General features: G+C 35.3%; 1 protein-coding gene and 1 pseudogene across 38 annotated transcripts in view; both read right to left on the bottom strand.

Annotated features, from left to right (window-relative positions):
• Positions 1 to 25,286, bottom strand: part of CLASP2 (cytoplasmic linker associated protein 2) — a 177,853-nt gene that overhangs the window by 77,163 nt on the left and 75,404 nt on the right. For all 38 annotated transcript variants that reach the window (XM_038570274.1, XM_038570273.1, XM_038570276.1 and 35 more), the window contains 8 exons: positions 23,242 to 23,387; positions 19,682 to 19,817; positions 12,018 to 12,088; positions 8,574 to 8,633; positions 7,057 to 7,134; positions 5,943 to 6,110; positions 2,914 to 2,969; positions 1,869 to 2,042 (listed from right to left, as the gene is read on the bottom strand). In XM_038570274.1, coding sequence (XP_038426202.1) covers positions 1,869 to 2,042; positions 2,914 to 2,969; positions 5,943 to 6,110; positions 7,057 to 7,134; positions 8,574 to 8,633; positions 12,018 to 12,088; positions 19,682 to 19,817; positions 23,242 to 23,387 — 889 coding nt within the window. The remainder of the gene's footprint in view (positions 1 to 1,868; positions 2,043 to 2,913; positions 2,970 to 5,942; positions 6,111 to 7,056; positions 7,135 to 8,573; positions 8,634 to 12,017; positions 12,089 to 19,681; positions 19,818 to 23,241; positions 23,388 to 25,286) is intronic.
• On the bottom strand, positions 12,821 to 14,860 carry LOC102155733 (annotated as a pseudogene).

Here is a 25,286-nt window from a genome sequence, read left to right as displayed (position 1 = left end):
AGATTCTCTCTCCCCATCTCCTGTGTCTCTCCCCAAACCCGCTTACACTCATTCTCTCTAAAATAATAATAATACATAATAAATTTTGAACATCTGAAAAAACTTCATGAGTTCAATAATATTGTAATAACATTGTATGGTGATTATACTTATTGTGGTGAACACTGAGTAATATATAGAATTGTTGAATCAATATGCAGTACCTCTGAAACTAGTATAATATTTATGTCAGTTTTATTTCAATAGTAAAAAAAAAAGTATTAGGGTATTCCTAAATTGCCACTCAGAAAAAGTGTTGTGTTTAATTCACATCAGCACTTTTCAACCACATTCTTTATCAGCAGTAGGCACTAATCCTTTTTCATTATATTTACAGCTTTTTCAATTTGCACTTGTTTGATTCCAGCTAAGGTTCAACATTTGTTCTGGTGTTTTGGGGGTATAATTTTGATATACATAGAATATTTTTCTATAAAAATAAGCTCCTATGTTTCTCATAGACTTATAAAAACCTGCTGACATTTTAGCTTTTATGGTGGTATGTAATAAACTTTTTCCCCTCTAAGTTTTCAGCCACTTGATTTTATATTTTTGTACTTAAGATTTAAATCTGAGGGGTCTTAAACAGTGTATGTTCTCATTCATTTGGGGAATATAAATAATAGTGAAAGGGAATATAAGGGAAGGGAGAAGAAATGTGTGGGAAATATCAGAAAGGGAGACAGAACATAAAGACTCCTAACTCTGGGAAACGAACTAGGGGTGGTGGAAGGGGAGGAGGGCGGGGGGTAGGTGTGAATGGGTGACAGGCACTGAGGAGGGCACTTGACAGGATGAGCACTGGGTATTATTCTGTATGTTGGTAAATTGAACACCAATAAAAAAAAAATTTATTAAAAAAAAAATCTGAGGGTCTTTTCCCTCATGGTTTTTTGGCTTTTATGTTTAGAAATACCTTCCCCCAACCTGAGATTAGATGAATACACAACTACTTTGGTTTCATCAAGTTGCTTTTCAACTTATTAAGTCATCTGGAATGAATTTTTATATGGTGTGAATAATGATTCTAACTTAATTTTATACCAAATTGTAAACCAGGTGTCTAAACACTATTTACTGAAGAATTTATCCTTTCCTCACTGAATGTAGCTGTGCCAACTTTATCATGTACTACTGTGTTCCAATGATCTGCCTGCCTCGTGTTCTACCAGAATTACTCAAGAGAAAGAAAAATAAAGCACAAAACAGAGATAAGCAATATGAATAAACAGTCTCAAACGTTTAACACTAATAAACGTAGGGATGTCTGGCTCGCTCAGTTGAAGAGCGCTAGGCCCTTAATCTTGGGGTCATGAATTTTGAGCCCCATATTGGGAATAGAGATTACTTAAATAAACAGATAAACTAAAAATGTTGATAAATATAAAAAAATTCCAAATAGCTTTGGGAATACATGTTTAAATTTTGATTATAATTAAGCTTTGCATTTTTCAGATTCCCAAAAGGGTTTAACTTCTTGGCAAGGGAACAAAAGCTGGATACAAGGCCAATGCCTTTCCCAACTCTTTTAGTAACCAGTAGGTGGGTGTGGCAGTAGTGCAGAACTATGAAAATTCTATAGGCAAATAATGGAATCAAGAATTGTCTCTCTGTGCCAAGATGATTAGGAGGGTGATTAAAGGAAAAATAGAAACAAGGGAGCTGCAATATCTTAGCATTGTGTTGTAAGCACAAGATCATGTTAAAACATATGCACTACCCTAAACTAGCAAGAATGAAATAGAAATGATTAAGATATCACTATTGTCCTGACTTCATTGAGACCAGGAAGAAAACAAAGTACAATATCCCACAATTAGCTGTCTTACCTAGTGATGCATAGGAACCTGGATTCAGGGCACCTGCACCTAACCGCCCACTTCGCACAGATTGCCCAGCAGCATGATGTGCCTTAGCACCAGCAGCAGCATTCACATCAATGTCACTTCGAGAACGCTGCAGGCTTCCTGGAAGGGAACTGGCTTTGCTGCTGCCTGTTGATACTATGGGAAACAAAGCAGAGGTAACCTGTATTATTTAAATCACTGCAAACAGAATGAAAATTACATAAACTTGAAACCACCATGAGCTAATCCATGATGACAAATGGTCAAAAAGGAAGCAATGTACAAATGGATACTAGAAAGTACTTTATAGTATTTTAAAGTAAGAATGCTTCTGTTTCAATCCTGTTTAAATCTTCTTGGACAATTTCTCAGTATGTCTCTGTCTCACTTTCATCTTCCATAAAACGGGAAAAAATGCCTATACTTCGTAAAATTCATACAACTGTTCTGTAGATGAAAAGATGATGTTCATGACTGATGCGTGAAAATGAAGCACTGTACATATAAATAAATGACAGCACTGTTTTGTTTTGTTTGTTTGTTTTTGTTTTTTTTTTACTATCAGAAAAATGCAAGAACTACTCTAGGATTTGGTTATTCAGAAAAGAATGCAGATTCTACCACTTATAGGCAATGCAAATTAGGTCATTAAATTTCTGGTCTTTTGTTTTTCAGTTTTATATATAAAGAGTTTTATAAACTGTGAGTTATGATCCATGAATAGGCTGTGAAGTCAACAGAGTGGGTCAGACCAGCACTGTAAAAAAACTGAAAAAAACCACAACAGAGTGCATTACAAGAAAGAGTAAGCTGTGCTTCAGGGAACTTGGATTATGCTTATACTATATAACATATATATTGTATGTATATAATTGTATACACTGCATTGTACATTACAAACGTATATAATATACAGTAATATTATATATATATATATATATATATATATATATATATATATATATATGTGGTACTAGGTTTCTATGTAAAATATCCTTGTTAACTCTTGCTTAGAAAGGCAGTTTACCTCTTCCAGCCACAGTTGATGGGTTTGCTGTAGACCATTTGGAAGAAAAGGGGCGACTGCAAGGTAATAAGAAATATTTTTAGTAAGAAGATGTAATTTATTACTCCTCTCAAAACCCTTAATGAACTACTGAGTTTTCTGAAGAGTTTATCTCTAATTTTAATTTTCCTTTTACAAATCATCTTAGAATATTTGTTGTCACATATCAATGGTATCTCAGCTGTGAAGCAAAAATGAAATAACTAGCAATGAACAGACTATAAAGCTCTACAAAGACAGGCAATCATCTTGCTGTTGTTCACTCTGGTGCTCGGCACCCATTACAGTGCTCACCACAGAGGATGCAACAGAGCACACTCCAACTTTGTATTCTAAGATGTTTTCCTTATAAGGAGAGAGTACCACTAGCACATAGGGAATTCAGCATAACCAAAGCCTGTTTCATTTAAGCTATAAAGGCTGTGGCCATTGGCAATTCATGCAGTGCTATTGAGCGTTACTGCGTGGGACAAGAGAAATGAGGTTAAGAACTATTGCTGAGGATAATGTGATTAGAAAGCAAAACAGCTCAAATCATCTCAAAGAATCCACCATCTCCTTTAGTATTTTTTTTATTATCTTTAATTATAATGCCATTCTGCAGCTCATGGATAAATAATACATCTAAGTATTTAAGAGGGAATTGGGAAAGTATATAGATTTTTTTTAAAGATTTATTTATTTATGACAGACATAGAGAGAGAGGCAGAGACACAGGAGGAGGGAGAAGCAGGCTCCATGCTGGGAGCCTGACGTGGGACTCGATCCCGGGACTCCAGAATCGCGCCCTGGGCCAAAGGCAGGCGCTAAACCGCTGAGCCACCCAGGGATTCCCGAGTATATAGATTTTAAAGGAGGAGTAAAAGAGAAGCAAAGACCTCAAACAGGTTAATAACATGAGGCTACTGACATATATTCTTTAAGTCATTATTATCAAATTGTAAATTTGGTAGTTGTTATTAAATCCAGTATTATATTGTTTTAATAACTGGCCCTTAAAACTGTTATTCTATTAGGCTGAGGCAGTCCACTTCAACACTCAAGGACTTAAAGATGTTTATATTTAAAGATGTTATACTGAAATGAGATAAAATATCTTGTTTACATATTTGCTACTCAAAGAATGGTCCATACTCAAAAAGCAAAGATATCACCCAGGAACATATGAAAAAATGCAAAATCTCAGGTCCCATCCCAGATCTACTGAACGGGATTCTGCATTTTAACAAGATCTTTAGGTGGCTCATGGGCACTCTAAAGTTTGACCAAAGTAAATAAAAGGAAAAAAAACAACAAAGCTCATTTACAGGGAGGTTTTATAACAAATTTATTTATTTAATTATTTATTTTTTTTTTAAAGATTTTATTTATTTATGATAGTCACACAGAGAGAGAGAGAGGCAGAGACACAGGCAGAGGGAGAAGCAGGCTCCATGCAGGGAGCCCGATGTGGGATTCGATCCCGGGTCTCCAGGATCGCGCCCTGGGCCAAAGGCAGGCGCCAAACCGCTGCGCCACCCAGGGATCCCCTTTTATAACAAATTTAAACAGAAGTTCAGATAGGTTAATTATTCTTACAATAATTATATCAAAATTGGATATCTCCTTTTATTCCTGTAAGTCACTGCACATTAGTCCAGTACTCACAAGACCCTATGAATGCTTCCTTGAGTCTTGTGCCCTAGTTTGCCTCACTTGACTCACCCTGGTCTCACTCCTACATTAGGGAGCTGCCAAAGCAAGCATCAGTCTTTGTGGGGTCAAGGTCCCAAAGGGACAGGAATTACACAGAGGAAAGCTCATATTTTGTGAGGAAACCTAGAGACACTTGAGGCCACTGTTTGGGGGTAGAGATGGCATCAGAGATGCCATAGGGCAACCTCATAGGGCAAGAGATAGAAAATTAGAGTAAAGGCTGCCAAGGCAGCAACAAGGGTTGAGTAAGCCAATATAATGATGAGAATGGAATTATACAGAAGTGAGTCAGATACTAAGAAATTTGGCCCCAAGGGATTTGCTAAAGTCCTTATGTTATGGTAAAGATGAGGAAGGAAAGCAGTGTTTTTTTTTTTTTTTACCAGTCACACTGTACTGTATCAGAGTTCTGAAGATGACTTCTGAATCCCCATTACAATTCCTCCATTATAATGCCCTAGAAATGGGCTGCTTGCTGTATGAACTATTTCTGGGGTATCTATCTATCTATCTATTTATTTATTTATTTTTTAATAAATTTATTTTTTATTGGTGTTCAATTTGTCAACATACAGAATAACACCCAGTGCTCATCCCGTCAAGTGCCCACCTCAGTGCCCACCACCCCGTCACCCCCATCCCCCCCGCCCACCTCTCCTTTCACCACCTTTCTGAGGTATCTAAAAAATATATATAAATCAGTGCTTCCCAACATTTTCACAGACATGAACATACAGAAGCAAAATTTGTATCACTAAACTCTTCACTCCAGAAAAAGTTACACTAGCATCTAATCTAACCCTTGAGACACAAACCAAAAAAGTAAGTACAGCTGACCCTTGAACAACACAGATTTAAACTGTGAGGGTCCACTTCTATGCAGATTTTCTTCAATACACTACAGTGTTATAATTGTATTTTACCTTCCTTATGGTTTTCCCAGTAACATTTTCTTTTTTCTACCTAACTTTAAGAATATTGTATATAACATATATACAACATACAAAGCGTGTGTCCATTGACTGTTTATGTTCTCAGTAAAGCTTCTTGTCAACAAGAAGCTATTAGTAGTTAAGTTTTGAGGGAGTCAAGTTATATGCAGATTTTTTAACTTTACAGTGCAGAGGGTGGTTAGCATCCCTAGCTCCCATATTGTTCAAGGGTCAACTGCACATTCCAGTCATCATTCTTTCAAGCCTTTAAGTGAAAACAAGCAGGTATTCAATCATCTAATTTAAGTAACTACAGGGATTTGGAGAGGAAGAAATCAGTAATTATTATTTATATGGCCTTACTTGAGACTTTCCTGTGAGCTAGATGAGGACCTGTCTGATTGTGGAAGAGATGCTACACTGCCAGAACTCTTTAAGTAAGTTTGAAGACTCTTCTGATAAGATGGCTCAAGAGAATTATACAATGTTTCAGCTTCACCAGGAAAGTGGTTTCTAAGACCCATGTATGTCCTGTAAAACAAAGGAACAAAAAAGAAAAAAAGAACATAAAATAATAGCTTTACATAAAATACATACATTGAAAAAGAATGAAGGTGAGACCATGTTAATATATTTCCTACATATCAAATGAATATATTTTTTAAAAGATTTTATTTATTTATTTGAGAGAGAGAGAGAGAGAGAGAGAGAGGAGGGGCAGAGAGGATGGGAGAAAGAACCTGAAGCAGAGTCTGCACTGAGCATGGAGCCCAAGGAGGGGCTTGATACCATGACTGCAAGGCCATGACCTAAGCAGAAACCAAGAGTTGGGAGCATAACCAACTGAGCCACCCAGGTGCCCCTCAAATAAAGACTTTCTCAATTTAACAAGTTTGGTGGAAAGATGGCAGGATTTTGAGAAAAGCAGATCTCTGTTCAAAATCTGACTACAATTCTTATAGTTTGTGTGGCCTCCAAATCTCCAAACTTCTGTTGCCAATCTACAGACATACCACTTTTGCAGGATCATTCTAAAGATTAGATAGTAATATATACTAGGTGCCCCACAGTATCAGTTACTTAGCATATTCTCAATAAATGGCAGTTGTTTTAATTCATAATCAAAGTGAGGATGTTATGATGGAATAGGAATGAATACTAATGATTAAACAAATGATAATATAAAGTCAACTGTTAGCCATTTAGTACATTTTTTTTTTTTTTTTAAGTAATCTCTATACCCAATGTGGGGCTCAAACTTACAACCTTGAGATCAAGTTGCATGCTCTACCAACAGGTGCCCCATATATCTAGTACAGATTTAATGGAGAAAAATCAGTCTTGGTATTACTAAAGAGCAAATCAAGTAGAATACTTGGACATTTTTTATATTCTCATTCTTCCAGTATAATTCCTTTCAAAGAAAATATCCAAGTACATTTAATTAAACTGTCACAAAAATACATCATAGACTTACTTTCTTGCCTCCACTCTGGCTTCAGCATCAGCATCATGAATTCCCTTCTTAATAGTTTCGACCAAGACGGCTGCATGTCTATAGAACAAAACATCTTATTTTTAAAAAGATTTTATTATTTGTAAGTAATCTCTACACCCAACATGTGACTCACACTCATAACCCCAAGACTAAGAGTCTCATGTTCTACCAAATGAGCTAGCCAGAAGCCCCCAAACACCTTTAGGTTCATGAGTAAAACTGTATTTCACCACAAAGTATACTTATTGGCTATATGTTACACATCAATCACAAAAGGGCAGGGGAGATTTAAAAAATTAGTGTGCAATAATAAATTTAAGATTTTCTAATAATCTACCCCACACATTTCATTCATGTATGGTTTCCCCCTGACAAGTCAAACTTCAAAAACCTGAATATAATTATTTTTATAAGGAGTACAAACAGTGTATATAGGTATAGTACTCACATTTTAAATTATTTTTCTTAAAGATTTCATTTACTTATTCCTGAGACACACACACACACACACACACACACACACAGAGAGAGAGAGAGAGAGAGAGAGAGAAGAGAGAGAGAGAGAGAGAGAGAGAGGCAGAGACAGGCAGAGGGAGAAGCAGGCTCCATGCAGGGAACCTGATGTGGGACTCGATCCCGGGACTCCAGGATCATGCCCTGGGCCAAAGGCAGGCGCTAAACCGCTGAGCCACCCAGGGATCCCCCTTAAATTCTTAATAAAAAAGCCCCTTCGGTGTGGTTCCTCACTAACCCATCAAAGTAGAAATGATTTGCTAATAGCATGATTAGTTATGATATGACCTAACTGAATAGGAGCTGCCACAAAAGAGCTTAAAGGAAACCTAGAATTATATCATGCTTACATTAAACAACAAACTCTATTTTTTTAAAAAATGGGTTGTAAATAGGTTTAACAATTTCCATGAAAATGGAAAATCAGCAAGGTATTCATTGTAAATGCAGGTATACTCCAAGCTTCAAACTTGAAATTACTACCGGGCAAATAGCCAAATAGCTTAGTGACCAACTAGCTGTGCACATTTTCCTTTCGTTCATCTCAGAGCTACATCATACATCAGTGTATTCCTGACCAATAATGCGTGACAGCTGATAGAGAAACTTTCCAAAGAATCTCTTAAAATCTCTTTCCTTTGAAAAGAAGGGACCTCCTTCTATATTAAATCATTACCTGATTAGTTACACTCCAGGAAACCTGGTCTGGAGATACATTTTAAAAATCTGCCCAATTTAACCTGCAGTATCTTTTATAACCCATTCTATCTACCTACCTATCCTCACTCAACCCCCAAATAAAGAAGAAAATCATAGCTGCCCTGAGTAAAAGAAGCCACACTGTATCACAGCTTTAAAGGAAAACCAGTACAAATAACTTTTAAGCAGAAGGAGGAATAATGCAAAAACAATACAATTAACTTCTAAAGAACTGGTGCCAATGAGGAGGAGAGGGATGTGGGAAAGGAGGAGTCAATGCATACCTTTCCAATGAATGAGTCTGCCACTCTTGTAACAATAAATCTAAAAATTCAAATGAACGCCTGAAAAATAAAAGTTAATTGTAACTGTTATAACATTACATTGTTATATTAATTGAAATTAAATATTACTTTCTTCTATAATACTGCACTTTGTCCTCTGAATTAAAGTATAAGATATGTTTTTAGTTATCTTAACTGTCAAATACTTAACTTACTTTAAGGCTCCGATTATCTATGTTATCTATGTTTTGACCCCTCAAAAAACCTTGAGGGTTCCCCATGATTTTACCTTAAAATATTTGTCAAATATAAAAATGTAACACATTTAATTTAAAAAATAGTTATCAAACACCTACTCTGCAGTAGCAACTGAAGATATACAATGGCGACCAAGAAAGAGATCTTCCATTTCTGTATTTGTTTTCCTAAGTATACATATATATAAAATTTTTAATCAAGTATTTGTGTCTTTTCTCCTAAGCCCCCTAGTTCTCAAGTTCTTCAACTATCTCATTCTTGAGTTTCTCTTCTTTCTTGGCACTGATGACACAGTTATCCCTTGTTTCTCTTCTTTTATTAACATTTTTTTCTCCACCTTCTTTTATTTTTTTTTTATTTTAAAGATTTTATTTATTCATGAGAGAGAAAGAGAGAGAGAGGCAGAGATACAGGCAGAGGGAGAAGCAGGCTCCATGCAGGGAGCCTGACATGGGACTCGATCCTGGGTCTCCAGGATTATGCCTTGGGCTGAAGGCAGCGCTAAATCGCTCTGCCACCTGGGCTGCCCTCTACCTTCTTTTAAATGTGCTCATGTAGTCCTCGCCCACTTCTCTTTCATAGTCTTTAACTTGGGAAACATTATCTGTATCACCTGTACCCTTAGCTCTATCGACTATGCTTCTCACATCTAAGCCTTTATCTCCAGCACTGATTCTTTAATTCAGCTGTCAAGTCAAAGTTTCAACCAGTTCATGGACATCCCTATACAGGCAGAGACTGTCAACTCAAACACTAACATACAAAAGAACATATTAACTCTTACCCTCTCAAATCCATTCTTTTAGCCCATGTTATAGTTTAGAAAATGAGAAACACAGAGGTTAAATTAACTTGCCTAAGTGACAGGACTTAAACCCTGGCATTCTGATTCCAGAACCCACAGTCTGAAGCACTTGATATCACCTCTTCAACCATATCCGATGATCCAATTTTCATTTCTACACTCCAAATCCCTTGAATTTATTTCCTGAATAAAATCTTCAATCAGTTATCATCAATATAGCTCCAGTACAGATCCTGCCCCTCTTACACGAGCTACAAGAATTCCTACTTAATTAAACCAATACTTCTTGCTGTCTCTTTTTAATCATTGGTCATAGCTGAAATAAAACTAAGATGGATGACACTACCTCCTCACCAAAAACTGTCAAGGTATGAAGTAATGTCAAAATTTCTCTTCGTAGACATTCAAAGCCCTCTATACTCTCTGACTTCAACCTACTCCTGCTCTTCCTACATTGCTCCCACTCGCCTACCCCCACTCCCCCACCCCATTAGCTTCTTTTCCTACTGAGACCTTCCATTTATCCTGTTTTCTGGCCTAAATGGCCTGTCTGATGGCTCTGTAGCCCTCAGCAAGCTTACATCTCTGAGTAGGTTACACCCACTCAATTCCCCTACAGCTATTGAATTGGTCCCCGTTTTCAAGGCAATTTTATGATGCATTTTTTGACTCTCTCTTCTCTGCCACATTCCTATTTCTCCAATTAGCACTTTCCTCAATATAAGGCAGAGAGGTTGGTAAATCTTTTCTGTAAAGTGCCAGACAGTAAATATTTCAGGCTTCGTGAACCACATACAGTCTCCAAATGAGTAAGAACAGATTTTATAAGTATATAGCAATAGAAGTAATACCAGAATATGATCAGATAGGACTATAGCTTAAATTGTTGTGATCCAAATATCTCATTGCAAATATAAAAAATGTAGTTGTTTTCTTATGCCTGCTGTCTTGCAAAAATCATTTAAGATGGTTTTTGAATAAAATAAATCAAACCAACATAATTTTAAAATAGTTAAGAAACAAATCAAGAAAAGAATATGAATACAAAAGATGGGTACATGCATCAAATTATTATATAAAATATGGTACTTAAATGTCTTCATTTTTAAATTTACTTCTAAAATTTATTTTTAATTGTACTTGATATACACAATACTCTATTAGTTTCAGGTGTATAACATAGTGATTTAACATCATAAAATGCTCACTACAATAACTGTTATGACCTGCCATCATACAAAGTTAAACAATATTATTGATTGATTATATTCCCTATGTTGTACTTTACATATCCCTGTAACTTGTTCATTTTATAACTCCAACTGGTACCTCTTAATCCTCTTCAGCCCATTTTGCCCATCACCTCCCCTCTGGCAACCATCAGTTAGTTCTCTGTATTTCTGAATGTTCATTTGTTTTGTTTTTCAGATTCTACGTATCAGTGAAATGACATGATACACTTCAAGTTTTTTCCTTCCTTCCTTCCTTCCTTGCTTCCTTCCTTCCTTCCTTCCTTCCTTCCTTCCTTCCTTCCTTTTTTGTTTTTTTAAGTGGGCTCCATGCCCCACATGGAACCCAATGTGGGGCTTGAACTCACAATCCCTAGATCAAGACCTGAGCTGAGACCAAGAGTCAGACATTCAACCAACTGAGCCACCTAGGTGTCCCTGATTCAATTTTTGTATGTATGTATTTCTTTATGTAAGTAAGTACTCTCTATACCAAACATAAGGCTCAAACTCATGACCTCAAGATCAAGAGTCACATGTAATTTTGACTGTGTCAGCCAGGCATCTCTGATTCTTCACAATTTTCTTAAACATCAAATGTACAATCTCATTTTTGTTGCCTTTAGTATTGATGGTGACAATGATGATGTTAAAAACAGTAAAAATCATAAAGAGACAGAGAGAGACTGACAGATTGACCTGATATGGCTGTTTACTCTGTTCCAAACACTGTATTGAATTCTACTAATGCATATCTATTTCATTTTATCCTCATAATTCTATGGGGTCAATATCATTAGCCCTACTAACATATGTAGATTAGAGGTTCATAGTGGTTTAAATTGCCTAAGGTAAGACAATCAAAGGCAGCTGTAGGACTCTAGCAAAGGCCTGACTCTATACTCCATCCTTTCTGAAAACCAGGCAATCCATAGCCCAAAGAAACTAAAGCTTAATATGATGAAACTGGAAAACATGAATGATTATAATGATCATTTCATTCCTTTTTCTTTATAAGAAATAAGATTTTAAAAATTTACTAAGGTTTCTAGAAGGCAAGAAAGTAGTGACAACTAATTTTTCATCAGAATAAGAATTAAACATAATACAATATTAAAGACATACTAAAATTTTTTTTCCCTCAAAACTTACCTTCTTACAGGAACTGATTTTGATGTGCAATTGCTTGTTATCAAAGGTATAAGTCTGGGTACATGAGTATGCTGAAAAAGATGTTTCAAAAGGTTGAAAAATATTGTCTACTTCACATCATTCCTTCTTCTATTTGCGTTACAACCAAGCATTTAGATATATAATAACAGAACAAAAAGACCATAAAATCAGATTTGGAGAGAAATTAAGACTGTCAAACAGTTCCCCTAATTAAAGTAACAGTAATGATGATATAGTTTCAGAAGGGCAGGTGTGGCCAAAATATTATATAAGAAAGAGAAGTTAATCGTATAACTGCAAAGAACTGCTGAGACAGTGTATTTCTGGGAGGGAGTCCTAGGGCATGCATCTGTCATGCTCTTTGAAAGGCTATGGCTACTGCTGGTGAAAAACAGTAACTATTAAGTCATCAAAGCAAATAACCAGAGTGAATCTACACACCTAACTACTGGGAATACACTTGGAAATGGTGATTTTAGCGTACCTTTCATTGTGGTTGAACCACAGCTGTCTAGAATTCAGGTAAAGTTTAACAGATACAATCTTTTTTTTTTTTTTTGATGAACAACAATTTTATTTTTCACACTTAAAGGCTAATGAATAACCATTCCTAATCCTATTAAAGAAAACCCAACGTCTCAATAGGAAAGGATAACTATATTTATTCATTAAATACCATTTAAGGTTTCTACAACACAACCTGAAAATACCCAGCATGCATGTTTAATCTCAGTACAATGGATTTAAGACCAAGTATACATGTTACAAGCATTAAGGCTGGATTACAAATTATCATAGTCATCATTGTCATCTTCTCATTTTCTTTTCAATGCATTTGATGATTCATTGGGAAGTATTTTGTGATGACACCATGTTAGTGGTAATAAGAATGTTTTTAGACCCAATTTATAATGGATTAATCAGAACATTCTGAACTGCGGATGTTGCAGGAATTGAGGCTTTTACAGTTGGGAACTGTGATGTGGGCATCTGTACTATAAACTTCTGCCCTGTGAGGGACATTGGAGTCCCTACTTTAGTTGACTCTGACATGGTTTGTGGGGTTGGTGTACCAAGAGTACATGGTAGTACGTGGGAGTACGTGGGAGTATGTAGTACGTGGGAGTACGTGGTCTGCTAGTAACAGAACCAACACTTAACTGTGAAACTGTTATTCTTCCCACAGAAGTAGATGCTTTTTTTTTTTTTTAAAGACTTAAGTCTATAGTTTGGAGCCATCAAGGAATATCTATCAGGTGGCAACCTGGGGTCTGAATATGGCTTGATTAGTGGCAAAGGAGTTTGATTTCTTTGCCTTGCAATATCTAATAAAAAAATCTTTTGGGGGTGGAGAGGTAATAGACTGATCAGCACAACACTGAATGGCCAACCGCACATCATCTGCATCAACAGTAGCCTTCTTAGCATGGTTTGAATAAATTTCTGCATCATCTAGGATTGTGGTCACATATCAGAAGGCAAACTCCAACATCTGATTTATAACTATTGGGTCATATTCTGTAATCCCCGTATCCTTCAGGATTTGTGCCATCATCTGTGCATCTTTCGGCATGCTCTTGGGAGAAGCCATCTTGCCAGACTCTATGATATCTGTTGATTAGACTTCTTGAGCTAAATCACCCACATTAATGTATTTCAGTCCTGATCTTGATGCAAGTTCTTTGCCTAATGTGGTTTTTCCAACCCCTGGTGTACTAGTGAGCAGGATGTTCAAAAGCAACATTACATTAATTTTTTTTAAAAGATTATTTATTTGAGAATGAGAGATGTGCCAGTGCAAGGGTGGAGGCAGAGTGGGAGGGAGAGAGAGACTCTCAAGCGGACTGCTTGCTAAGGATAGAGCCCACGATGCAGGGCTGGATCCCATGACTGAGATCATAACCTGAGCCGAAATCAAGAGTTGGACATTTAACTGACTAAGCCACTCAGGTGCCCCAAGAGATACAACCTTCTGATTTCTATTAGTAATTCTTTATCACTCTTCATTAGTGAAGTACACACTAAAAAGTGCATAACTGACAGAAGAATAAAATAGTAATCTAAGCATACATATTTGATGCTTTATTTTTTATTTATTTATTTATTTTTTAATATTTGATGTTTTAAATATGCTTTTTCTTCTGAGCTGATGGTACAACATGGATTACCTAGAAAGCAGGCTCTGAGATAAAGTCTAGCATGCAGGATATTAAGAAGTACCCTTGGAATCAACTCCTGTGGAAGGGAGGTGAAGGAAGCAGGAAAGGGCAGATGAAGAAATCAATCCGTGATTCAGCCACAGCTCTGGAGTTAAAATGGCCTTTTAGAGTAGCGCTGAGTTGGTTCAAAATGGCCAAAACATTATACTTCCACATCAATCCGGTATCGGCTGTGGGCCTTAAAGGGAAGGGCAAGACCTTGGAAAAGGCAGCTCTCTGCGACTGAGGCAATCCTTGAAGAGGAAGCCCCTAAAGGCTCTCTGCTGAACATGCTTCCAGTATTGGAAAAACAAGTCTTACACTGAAGGAGAATATGTATGGCACATCTGTGTCTGCTATAACTAACTCAAGCAAAATAAAAGTGCAAAGTTTTTTCAGCTACTGTAGAGGAAAACTACCTATAGACCTGAAGTTGTTCAAAAAGAGAATTATTGAAGAAAATGCTGACCTGTGTGCTCTTTAACTGTTACACTCAGCATGGAAAGGTTCTGTGGACTTCTTTCCTACAGCACCCAGAAAAACCCATTCCCTAAACACTGCTTTGGAGTTAAAGCCCAAGGAGACTCTCCAGCCACAACACAGTATATAGGTCTTACCTACCATCCTTTCCCTCTTTCTTATAACCTCCCCAAAACCCTACGCCGATTAGCCCACATTCAACACAGTGACAGGGATGGGGAGATACACTGACCTAAGTATTACTACACCATATTCAGGGGGAGCTGTACCAAAGGAAAATAAAAAGTGAACCTCAGGGTTATAGTGAAGCATTTTAACCAAACACCAAGTCAGACGATTTAGATTTTAATATATTAATACAAGCTGATAACTGGGAAAAAAAAAAAAAAAGCTTCTTTAAATTAAAAGAATTAGAAATCAAAATAGAGATCTAATCTAATCTAAATCCTCTGGGAGACAAAATAAACAGGAAATCACATAAAACAACAAAAACCACCTGATTCCTATTTTCAGTGAGATGACAGAATAGTATATCAATAACATTAAACAAACTTATGATAAATGAGAGATTTGAAGACAATGTATGATGTGTGAAGCCTAAGAATGGTAACATGGGTACTGTCACATAAGTAGAATTTAAAGAAATTTTTCTTGAGAACATATACAGCTATAAGGCAAAAGACAAAAAATTATCCAAGAAATGATAAATTATACTGAGGGTTCCAAAATCTGTATAACAAGACAAAAACCCGACAAAGGAAACAGAAGCAATAAATAAATAAATGATCCATGAAAATTAACATAATTTAAAGAAAATTCATTTTTGTCAGAAATCCTTATCCACTGTGAAAGGATAGCACTAATGAAGGAAGACTCCTAGATCTGTTTTAGGGAAACTCCTAACACGGAGACTAATCTGGAAGGCTTCCTGAAGTCTTTTTTTTTTTTTTTTTTTTTTTTAAGAAAAGAAACAAATGGTATATCTCACTTCTTAGGGAAACAATAAAAAATTAAGAAAATAATTCTGAATGAAAAGTAAACAATTAAAAAGGTTTTTGTTTGTTTTTACTTTTTAAGTAATCTCTACCCAACCTGGGGCTCAAATTCACAATCCTGAGATCAAGAGTTGCTTGTTCTACCAACTAAGGCAGCCAGGTGCCGTGAAAAGTAAACAATTCTGAGGAAAAAGGAATATGAATGTAAAGTCCAGTTTTTTAGTTCTGTAAAGGTAGAGAAAAGCCACTTTAAAATATGCAAAGATAGGGGTGCCTGGGTGGTTCACTTGGTTAAGCATCCGACTTTGGTGCAGGTCATGATCCCAGGGTCCTGGGATGATGCCTGTATCAGGCTCTACACTCAGCGGGGAGTCTGCTTGTCCCTTTCCTCTGCCACTCCCCCAACTGGTGTGCTCACACATTCTCTTAAGTAAATAAATAATTTAAATTTAAAAAGTAAAATACTGAAAGATAAACACACATGAAAATTGAGAACACACTAAACCAAATTACACAGACCCAATTAAACTTGGTTAGTAAGAATTTACTAACAATAGTTAAGAATGAAAAGTGTAAAAAAATTATAATTTTCAATTGCTGAAAATGAAAAACTTTGTTTAATGGTTAAGGGAAAAACAACATGAATGAGATAAAATGTAAACTTTTTAAAATGTGAGGGAAGTAAAACAGGTTTTATTATGGACACTGATCAAGAATAAGGAACTTCTAAGAAAATAAGAAACAGATAAGAAAAAGCACAATGAACAGAAAACAAATGATAGGAAAAAAATACTACTTCAAAATAGTAACAGAAAACCTTTGACCATATATAAAGTAAGAATTGTCAGGAAAATGAAATTTAAAAAACTAGAATCAAAATTTACCAGATAAAATACCTTTTTAAAAAAAATGAGACTATGAAGAATTTGAATAATGTGAAATATCCAGCTAGATTTAGAGACGAACAAAGTACTCTTATAAACAAATTCCATGTTTTGCAAGTAGTTAAAAGACTACCTCTATAAATTTAGGATATACTGGGACACAAATAAAATTCAAAGCATCCACTGAAGAAGAAACTGTATAACCAAAGTCTCTGATCAGAATGTAATGAAATTATAAACAAAGGATGACAAGAGCAACAAAAGAACCAACTGAAAATGCAAATAATATTACATAATTCAAAGAGGACATTGAAATGAAAATTATAAGAGATAAATATAAAGAGAATTTGGTAAATCTAAATCATTGGGATGTTGCCAATGCCAAATTCACAAGAAAACCTACAGCCTTATAATTTTAAATAACAAAAATTACAACAAATTACCTAAGAACATATCACAAAGATCTAGGGGGAAAAAAGAAGCCAATGCAAGTCAAAGGAATTAAGAAACTTATTGAAACTAAAAAAGTAGAAAAAACTGAAGGACACCCCTGAAAACAATAAAATTAAAATCTGAAGTTTATAAAGAACCATAAACAATGCCTCTAGCAAGTGTAAAAAAACTGAATAGAATTGTAACAAGAAAAAATGATAACAGAACTACAGTGGTAGAGACTTTTTTTTTTAACTTACGAGAATACAGTATACAACCTCAGGTCAAAGATTCTTAAAATCTTTATGAAAAAGATATTCTGAGAAAATAAAAATAACAATTCAAAATGAAATACAAAAATGCCTAGAGATTAAAATACTAGAAAGTCACTAAGGAACTTCAAGGTCAGCAAGCCTAGTAAAAGAATAATGTAATAATATAATAAGTAAACAGGAAAGTACAGGATGTTCTACAAAGGCTCATACATAAAAGGAATCCCAAAATCTGACCTGCAGTATTAGCCAAATGAATCTAGTAGTACCACAATGTACAAGCAGAATTCAGTTCATGAATGTACAATGGTTAAATAAAAAGGGAATCATTTCTAAAAAAATCATTTCTAAAACTACTGAAATAGATAGTTGGTAAGATTTCACATCTATTCCCGATCAGAATTTAGCAAAAATATGAACGGAAGGAAATTCCCATAATCTAATATAGAGTATCCATAGAAACCTGTTCCAAATATCATATTTAAAGTACTCTCATTAAACTCAGAGATAAAACAGATCTCAATAATTCCTACTACTTTCCTTTTTATTTTTTCCTCCTTCATAACTTTTCAACACTGTGAAGGTCCTGGTCTTAGAGAAGCTTAAAAAAATATTAAAACAGAAAAGAAGGATTCATAGCCTTTTTTAAAAAGATTTATTTGTTTATTCATGAGAGACATAGAGAGAGAGATAGAGACATAGGCAGAAGAGAAGCAGGCTCCCTGCAGGAGCCTGATGTGGGACTCGATCCCAAAACTCCAGGATCATGCCCTGAGCCCAAGGCAGACACTCAATTGCTGAGCCACACAGGCGTCCCCCACTTTTTAAAAGATTATCTATCTATCTATCTATCTATCTATCTATCTATCTATCTATCTATCTATCTATCTATCTAAGAAACAGAGACAGAGCACGAGCAGGGGGAGACGGCAAAAGGAAAGGGAGAAGCAGACCCCCTGCTGAGCAGGGAGCCTGACACAGGGCTGGATCCCAGGATCTCAAGATTATGACCTAAGCCAAGGGCAGACAACCAACTGAGCCACCCAGGTGCCCTGAAACTTTATCTCTTTAATAGGAAACAACAAACTCATCAAAGAAACTGAGCAGGAGTTTAGGAAACAGACCCATATACTTAATGGAAATTTATTGTGTAAACATAGTGGCATTGTAAGAAAAGACTGTATTATATATGCCATTGAGTCAAGTGGTTTTGTATTGGGGGAAAATCCTATTAGATACCCATACTTCACAAGGAAGCAAAAATCCAGTTTGATCTAAATGTAAGAAACAAATTATAAAAGTTTCAAATAACTGAGTATTTTTTAAATTGTGAAATGCGGAAGGTCATTTTAATTATAACAAAACCCACAAAAAAAGCATTGTCTTAATACACAAAAAGTTAAAAGTTCTATGTTTAACAAAAAATAGCTTAATATTTGAAAAACTGACAGACTGGTAGAAAATTATACCTGCAATATCTACAACACAGAATCAATATACTTATGATACATAAAAAGACCTTCAAAATCCGTGAGGAAAAGATGTACAAAGACTATAAAATGACAATCCACAGAATTCTGAAAGAAAAAAAAACCTAATGTCTAAAAATCTAAGAGATGTGAAGTAAAGTATGAAATAATATGCCACTTTATTAAATTATAAGGCCTTTAAGAGACTGATCATATACAATGTTGGTAAAGGAGAAAAAGGTCTCCATAGATTTCAGAGGTAAGAATGGTGAAGACAATTTAATGCTATTGTCCTTTAACAGAGAACCTGTCTAGACATTAAGAAAAATTATATGGATGGACAAGGGAAGCTGCCCAAGTACATGAAGTTAAAAAACAAGTTAAAAAATATTTATATATATGTAAAATATAAATATTTATACTTTATAGTAAATACAGTTTGTATAGGCATAGAATAGATGTTTGGAAAAGTATATACCGAATGGCTTGAGTGATTAGTTGCAGAAGGACAGAATTAAAGAAGGGAGATTTATTTTTTAACTGTTTTTTAGGGGCACTTTCAAGATATGGAAGGTGAGAAATACTAAGAATTTGCCTGTCATACCAATGCCTATAACATTTTTCTGTTTTACATTTGCCTGTTACTTCCTATAACATAATTACTTACTACCTGTAACATAATTACACATACATACACATAAGTACATGTACCTGTGTATATTATACTCTATATGCAAGCATGTTTACTTGATAACCTAAATTTCTATAATAACTGTAATGCTTTTATTTCAGAAAAAGTCATACAAAAATTATTTTCCCTTGGGGTTAAGAAAAAAAAAATACCAATGACTTATTTAAGTATATTGAAAACAGAGAAGGAGGAGGAGAGAGGGAAGAAGACAGAAGAACTTACCCGAATGATGAATCTGATAGCTGCACATCCAGAAGTTGCCATGACTTTTGCACTATTGGGGACGAGATTAAAAAGCGTAGGTACAATGGCTTCAGCGCCATGATCAAATTTGTTTCCCAAAACTGTTGAAAGATGTCTACAAAGGAAGACAAAAAAAAAAGTTTAAAATAGTAAATACAGGTAAGACCATATAATTTAAAAATATTTTCTTACTGAATTAACTTAAAATTTTTATTTCAATCACTTCTAATGGCAGAAAAACAAAAGAGAAAAGAAGTACAAATGCTATTCATTTCCTTGTTTTTCCTACCCCCCCCCCTTTTTTAATTCATTTATGATAGTCACACACAGAGAGAGAGAGAGAGGCAGAGACGCAGGCAGAGGGAGAAGCAGGCTCCCTATGGAGAGCCCAATGCAGGACTCGATCCCAGGACCCCAGGATCACCTGAGCTGAAGGCAGATGCTCAACCACTGAGCCACCCAGGTATCCCTCTTCTCACCTTTTAACTGTCTAGTCAAAGCTGAAATCTGGCATTTTACCATCTCTAAGATTTTATTTATTTATTTAGAGAGAAAGTACAAGTGGGAGGAGGGAGACAATCTCAAGTAGACTCCATGCTGAGTGTAGATTCCACAGAGCTTGATCCCATGATCCCAAGATCATGACTTGAGCCAAAATCAAGAATCAGATGCTTGCTGAGTGAAGTAAGCCAGTCGGAGAAGGACAAACATTATATGTTCTCATTCCTTTGGGGAATATAAATAATAGTGAAAGGGAATATAAGGGAAGGGGGAAGAAATGTGTGGGAAATATCAGAAAGGGAGACAGAACGTAAAGACTGCTAACTCTGGGAAACGAACTAGGGGTGTTGGAAGGGGAGGAGGGCGGGGGGTGGGAGTGAATGGGTGACGGGCACTGGGGGTTATTCTGTATGTTAGTAAATTGAACACCAATAAAAAAAATAAAAAAAAATAAAAAAAAAAAAGAATCAGATGCTTAACTGACTGAGCCCCTCAGTTGTGGGGGGAAAAAAAAAGATTTCATTTATTTTTTTGGTGGTAAGGGGCAGGAGGAAGGAGGGGGACAAGCCGACTCCTCGCTGAGTGCAGAGGCCAATGGGGAGCTTGATCCTAGGATCCAGAGATCATGCCCTAAGCTGAAATCAAGAGTTGGACTCTCAATCGACCTAGCTGCCCAGACACCCTTCCACATACCCCTTTACCATCTTTTTACAATGATGAAGAGAGCCATCTGATCTCATAATTTAACCATTATCTTGACAGGTAAAACATTCAGTCCTGATTGCCCTGACCTTTAGTCTTTATCCATCAGGTATTTCTATTCTGATGCCCAAACATCAATCTCAAATTCAACATATTTTATAAACAAGTTCAAAATCTTCCCCAAATTAGTACTCAAGACAGTCTCCATTTCTATTAATGGTACCATTACTGTTTTAGTTCAAAATACTCCCTTACATCTTTGGTGTTAGTTGAAAATACAACTCTACCATATGCTAGTTAGTTGGGTGACCCCTAAGACAACTATCTTCTTTTTCCAATTTTGTAGTTAAACAACGAAATTGTCTTTAATTGCATGATTTAGTTAGAACACTTTAGAAGGATGCTGTAATCACAGTTCTGACAATTCATGCAGTTTTGGTTACTTTCTATATATTTGTATCTTATTTAAAATATACTGTTGTGATACAGTTAGCTCCCAAAATTCAGGTTCTTGATTCACAGAGGTACTCAGACCTATTTACTAGTGTTCAGTTATACTTTCAAGTTTTCTTATGTCTAAACTCACGGGCAAAAGGAACCTCAAATCAGATGCAAGGAGGTACCACCTGTGTCTGGATAGTGTGGTCTTCCTTTAAAGAGTGAGTTTTGTTCTGGTAGGCAGGTGATGTATTTGGGAATCAGTCTGATCTTTGTTTGTCACAAGGAAACTTGACTTTAGAACTAGTTTAGTACTATTCCTATACAATGGCCTTTTTGGGATCTCTACCAAATGCCCTGATTATTAAACTAAGTTTCTCCATTCTGGCTCATCAGAACTTGAACGTCTTCCAGCCAATATGAGCTCTGGGAACTGTTGTTTATCTTATAGTTTCTAGCACTAGTTCTTTCCTGTCCTCAGGGAGTTGTACCTTTCACATGAGCTAGACTCATGGGATCCCTTATGCAGTTATCTCTATCTCCTTTTCTGTTTCTTTCTCTACTCTCCAGGATTCTGCACTGCAAATTTTAACCACTTCAATCTTCAGAAACTCCAATCTCTGTTTCTTCAACTCAATGAAACTCTCTTGTTCTGTTTGGGTTCTTCCTCTCTTCTGCATGGTCCAGAAAGTACCAGCACAGGTCAAAACTGTGCTGACCAAACTGCTCAACTGATTTGCTTCTTTCAAGAATCACAGTCTTGCTCTGTCCACTGTCCGTTAACTATAAATAGCTGTTTTACATGTTTTACTCAATTTTCTGCAAGACAGCTACCTCTGTACCAGTTATTGTATCATTGCTAGAAGCAGAACCATGGAATACTTTTCAAGGTTACATTTTGTAGATTTTTATTTTCCTTTTTATTTTTGCTTTTAAAAGATATTCAATTATTTTTGTAAAATGACTTGTATCTAGCATCTTGCTAAAGTCCTTTAACTAAAATACCTATATATTCTTGTGGTTTTCTGCATGGATAATTATACTATTTGTTAACAATGGCAGTCTTATTTCTTTACTAGCAATCCTCATAGTTTTTACTTCCTGGGCTTTCCCCCCACCCCATTCTAACCAGGACATCTAATGCAATTCTCATTAGAAATATTAATAGTAAGTATCTTTGTGTTCCCTATTTTTAAAGGAACACTTATGTAACAATATCACACAGATCAGAAGTAGAGGTAAAAGAAATTTAAGTATTGTACCATACCCGAATTTTGGAAGAATATAAATATACAGAATAAATTTAAATCTTGATAAGTTAATGACACATTACAATTCCAGGATAATTGTTAAAATATCAGAAATAAAGAGCTGGGACAACTGGGTGGCTCAGTAGTCAAGTGCCTGCCTTTGGCTCAGGTCATGATCCCTAAGACCTGCAATTGAGTCCTGCATCAGGCTCCCAATAGGGAGCCTGTTTCTCCCTCTGCCTATGTCTCTGCCTCTCTTTGTGTGCCTCTCACGAATAAATTAAATCTTTTTAAAAAATTAAAACAACAAAAAAAGAAATAGCTTAATATCCAACTCAGTAAAGAAAAAACAATAGTTTTCAGAGTTGTTCATTCTCTTCTTACAGACTTAGTGACCAAAAGTGCCCAGTAGGCTTTAGACATACAACCACATTTTAATGTTTATATAGTGTTAAGAATGATTTTTTAAAAATAATATAAATGGGGTCCTTTTTTAGAATAAAAATTATTTTTGGATCACATACATGCTGTTTTGGGTTATCTTGCTTTATTTAATGAGCACTGAATCACTGAGTACTAAATGCATTCATAAAAAATACTTACACACACACACACAAAAAAATACTTACACAGAAAGAATATACTTACGCTACAGTAATGCAAGCTTCTCTAACCACTTGGGATCTAAGATCTTTTGCTGAAAGTTTAAGTGCTCCATCCAACAAGCGTAAATGTTGGAAAAAGCAGTCATATTGTGCAGCTCCAGCAACAAGCAATGATCGAATTTTCTTAAGCTGAAATAAAGAGAATTTTTATTATTGACATAGAGTATCAATACCAAAAAAAAGTTACCAAAACTTCATTATTTCAACAAAAATTTTAAAATGACATTATATTTTTATATCTATATTCAGACATTTTTTTTTATATTCAGACATTTTAACAGCATTAAATGTATCTTATAAATAAACATGCATACTAAAGAAAGCTTTCTGGGAAAGAATGTTATAGATTTAGTTATAAGAAAAATGGACATATGTAATGTATGAATAGCTAAATAAATTTTATTATTTTAAGGGAGGCTTTATTGTGGTAAAATACACATTAACATAAAATTTATCATTTTAAACATTTTAAAGTATACAATTCAGTGGTATAAGTACATTCAAGAGGGCAAAAATTACCAGTATCTAACCAAGGAGACTATTTTTAAAAGGACCAAATTTGGAAACTATATTCACTCATAAGCAAAAGTACAGAATCAAATGGACCAACTAGTCAGCCAGGTCCATATTTTAATATTTTTACACCTTGTGAAATAAATAGCTCTTTCTCCCCATTTTGATCCTTTAGTATATTAAAAAGGATTCCTTTTTAATATAGGATTGACAAATGTTTTCCATATTAACACCAGATATACCTAATAAAATTACACCAATCAAAAAATAACCACAGGTGATGGAACTGGAGGGTATTATGCTGAGTGAAATAAGTCAATCAGAGAAGGATAAACATTATATGGCTTCATTCATTTGGGGAATATAAATAATAGTGAAAGGGAATAAAGAGGAAAGGAGAAAAAATAAGTGGGAAATATCAGAAAGGGCGACAGAACATGGAAGACTCCTAAATCTGGGAAACGAACTAGGGGTGGTGGAAGGGGAGGAGGGTGGGGGGTGGGAGTGACTGGGTAGCAGGCACTGAGGTGGGCACTTGACGGGATGAGCACTGGGTGTTATTCTGTATGTTGGCAAATTGAACACCAATATAAAATAATTTATTATTAAAAAAAAAAATAACCACAGGTACACATCTGGGCTCACACATACTGAGAAGCTAAAAGTTTACCTATCATATCCATTATATGGATATATATATATAATTTTACATTAAACTCTGAGGTTCTCTAAATTTTTAAAAAGATCTTTAAAACTAAATCAGATACATTAACAGTGAAAAACATAAAAAAGACACTATAATAGTAGGAAAAATTTTGCAAGAATAGTTATAGAATCTTAACGCATGTAAGGGAAACTATCATAGGTAGCAGAGAAATCAGAAGGCACCTAAGCAATTAACTAAAAACAAAACAAATCACAACATGGTAGGAAAAAAATTTCCTGCAGCACATTAAGTGAAATACACAAAGAATGATAATAAAATGAGATAAAGACAAATAACCCAATATCTAATTGAGCAAAATAAATATATGAAAATGTGCTCAACCTTCCTAGTGATAAGCAAATGCTAATTACAACAAAGATACATCATTTTTCTCCATCACAGTAAAAAAAGACTGTGTAAAAAAATTAAAAAGACTTAACAGCATCCAGTATAAGAAAGAAAACATGCTCTTATTGTAAGTAAGATTATGAGTCACTAACAACTTTGTTGAAAATATTTTGGCAACACTAAAATTTTAAAGTAATGTCTACAACCTAACATGGAGCTTGAACTCACAACCCCTTGGACTTTCAAGAGTTGCACGTTCCACTGAATGAGCCAGCCAGGTGCCCCAACAAAAACCTCGTAAGTACATAGTTTGTGTTTTGTATTAACAACATTTAATTTGTCATGTTTCTCCACAGATTACCCGTGACAGGAGTCTTTCTATCTCAGACTAATCTCAGAACTGAAGACTGAATAATGAATCATATTTAACAAATATGGAACAACATATTTTGTTAAAATAT

Source organism: Canis lupus, chromosome 23 (assembly GCF_011100685.1).
Source record: "Canis lupus familiaris isolate Mischka breed German Shepherd chromosome 23, alternate assembly UU_Cfam_GSD_1.0, whole genome shotgun sequence".
Taxonomy (NCBI): Eukaryota; Metazoa; Chordata; class Mammalia; order Carnivora; family Canidae; genus Canis; species Canis lupus.
The sequence above is the reverse complement of the archived record's forward strand: the minus strand, read 5'-3'. Positions and strand labels throughout refer to the sequence as shown.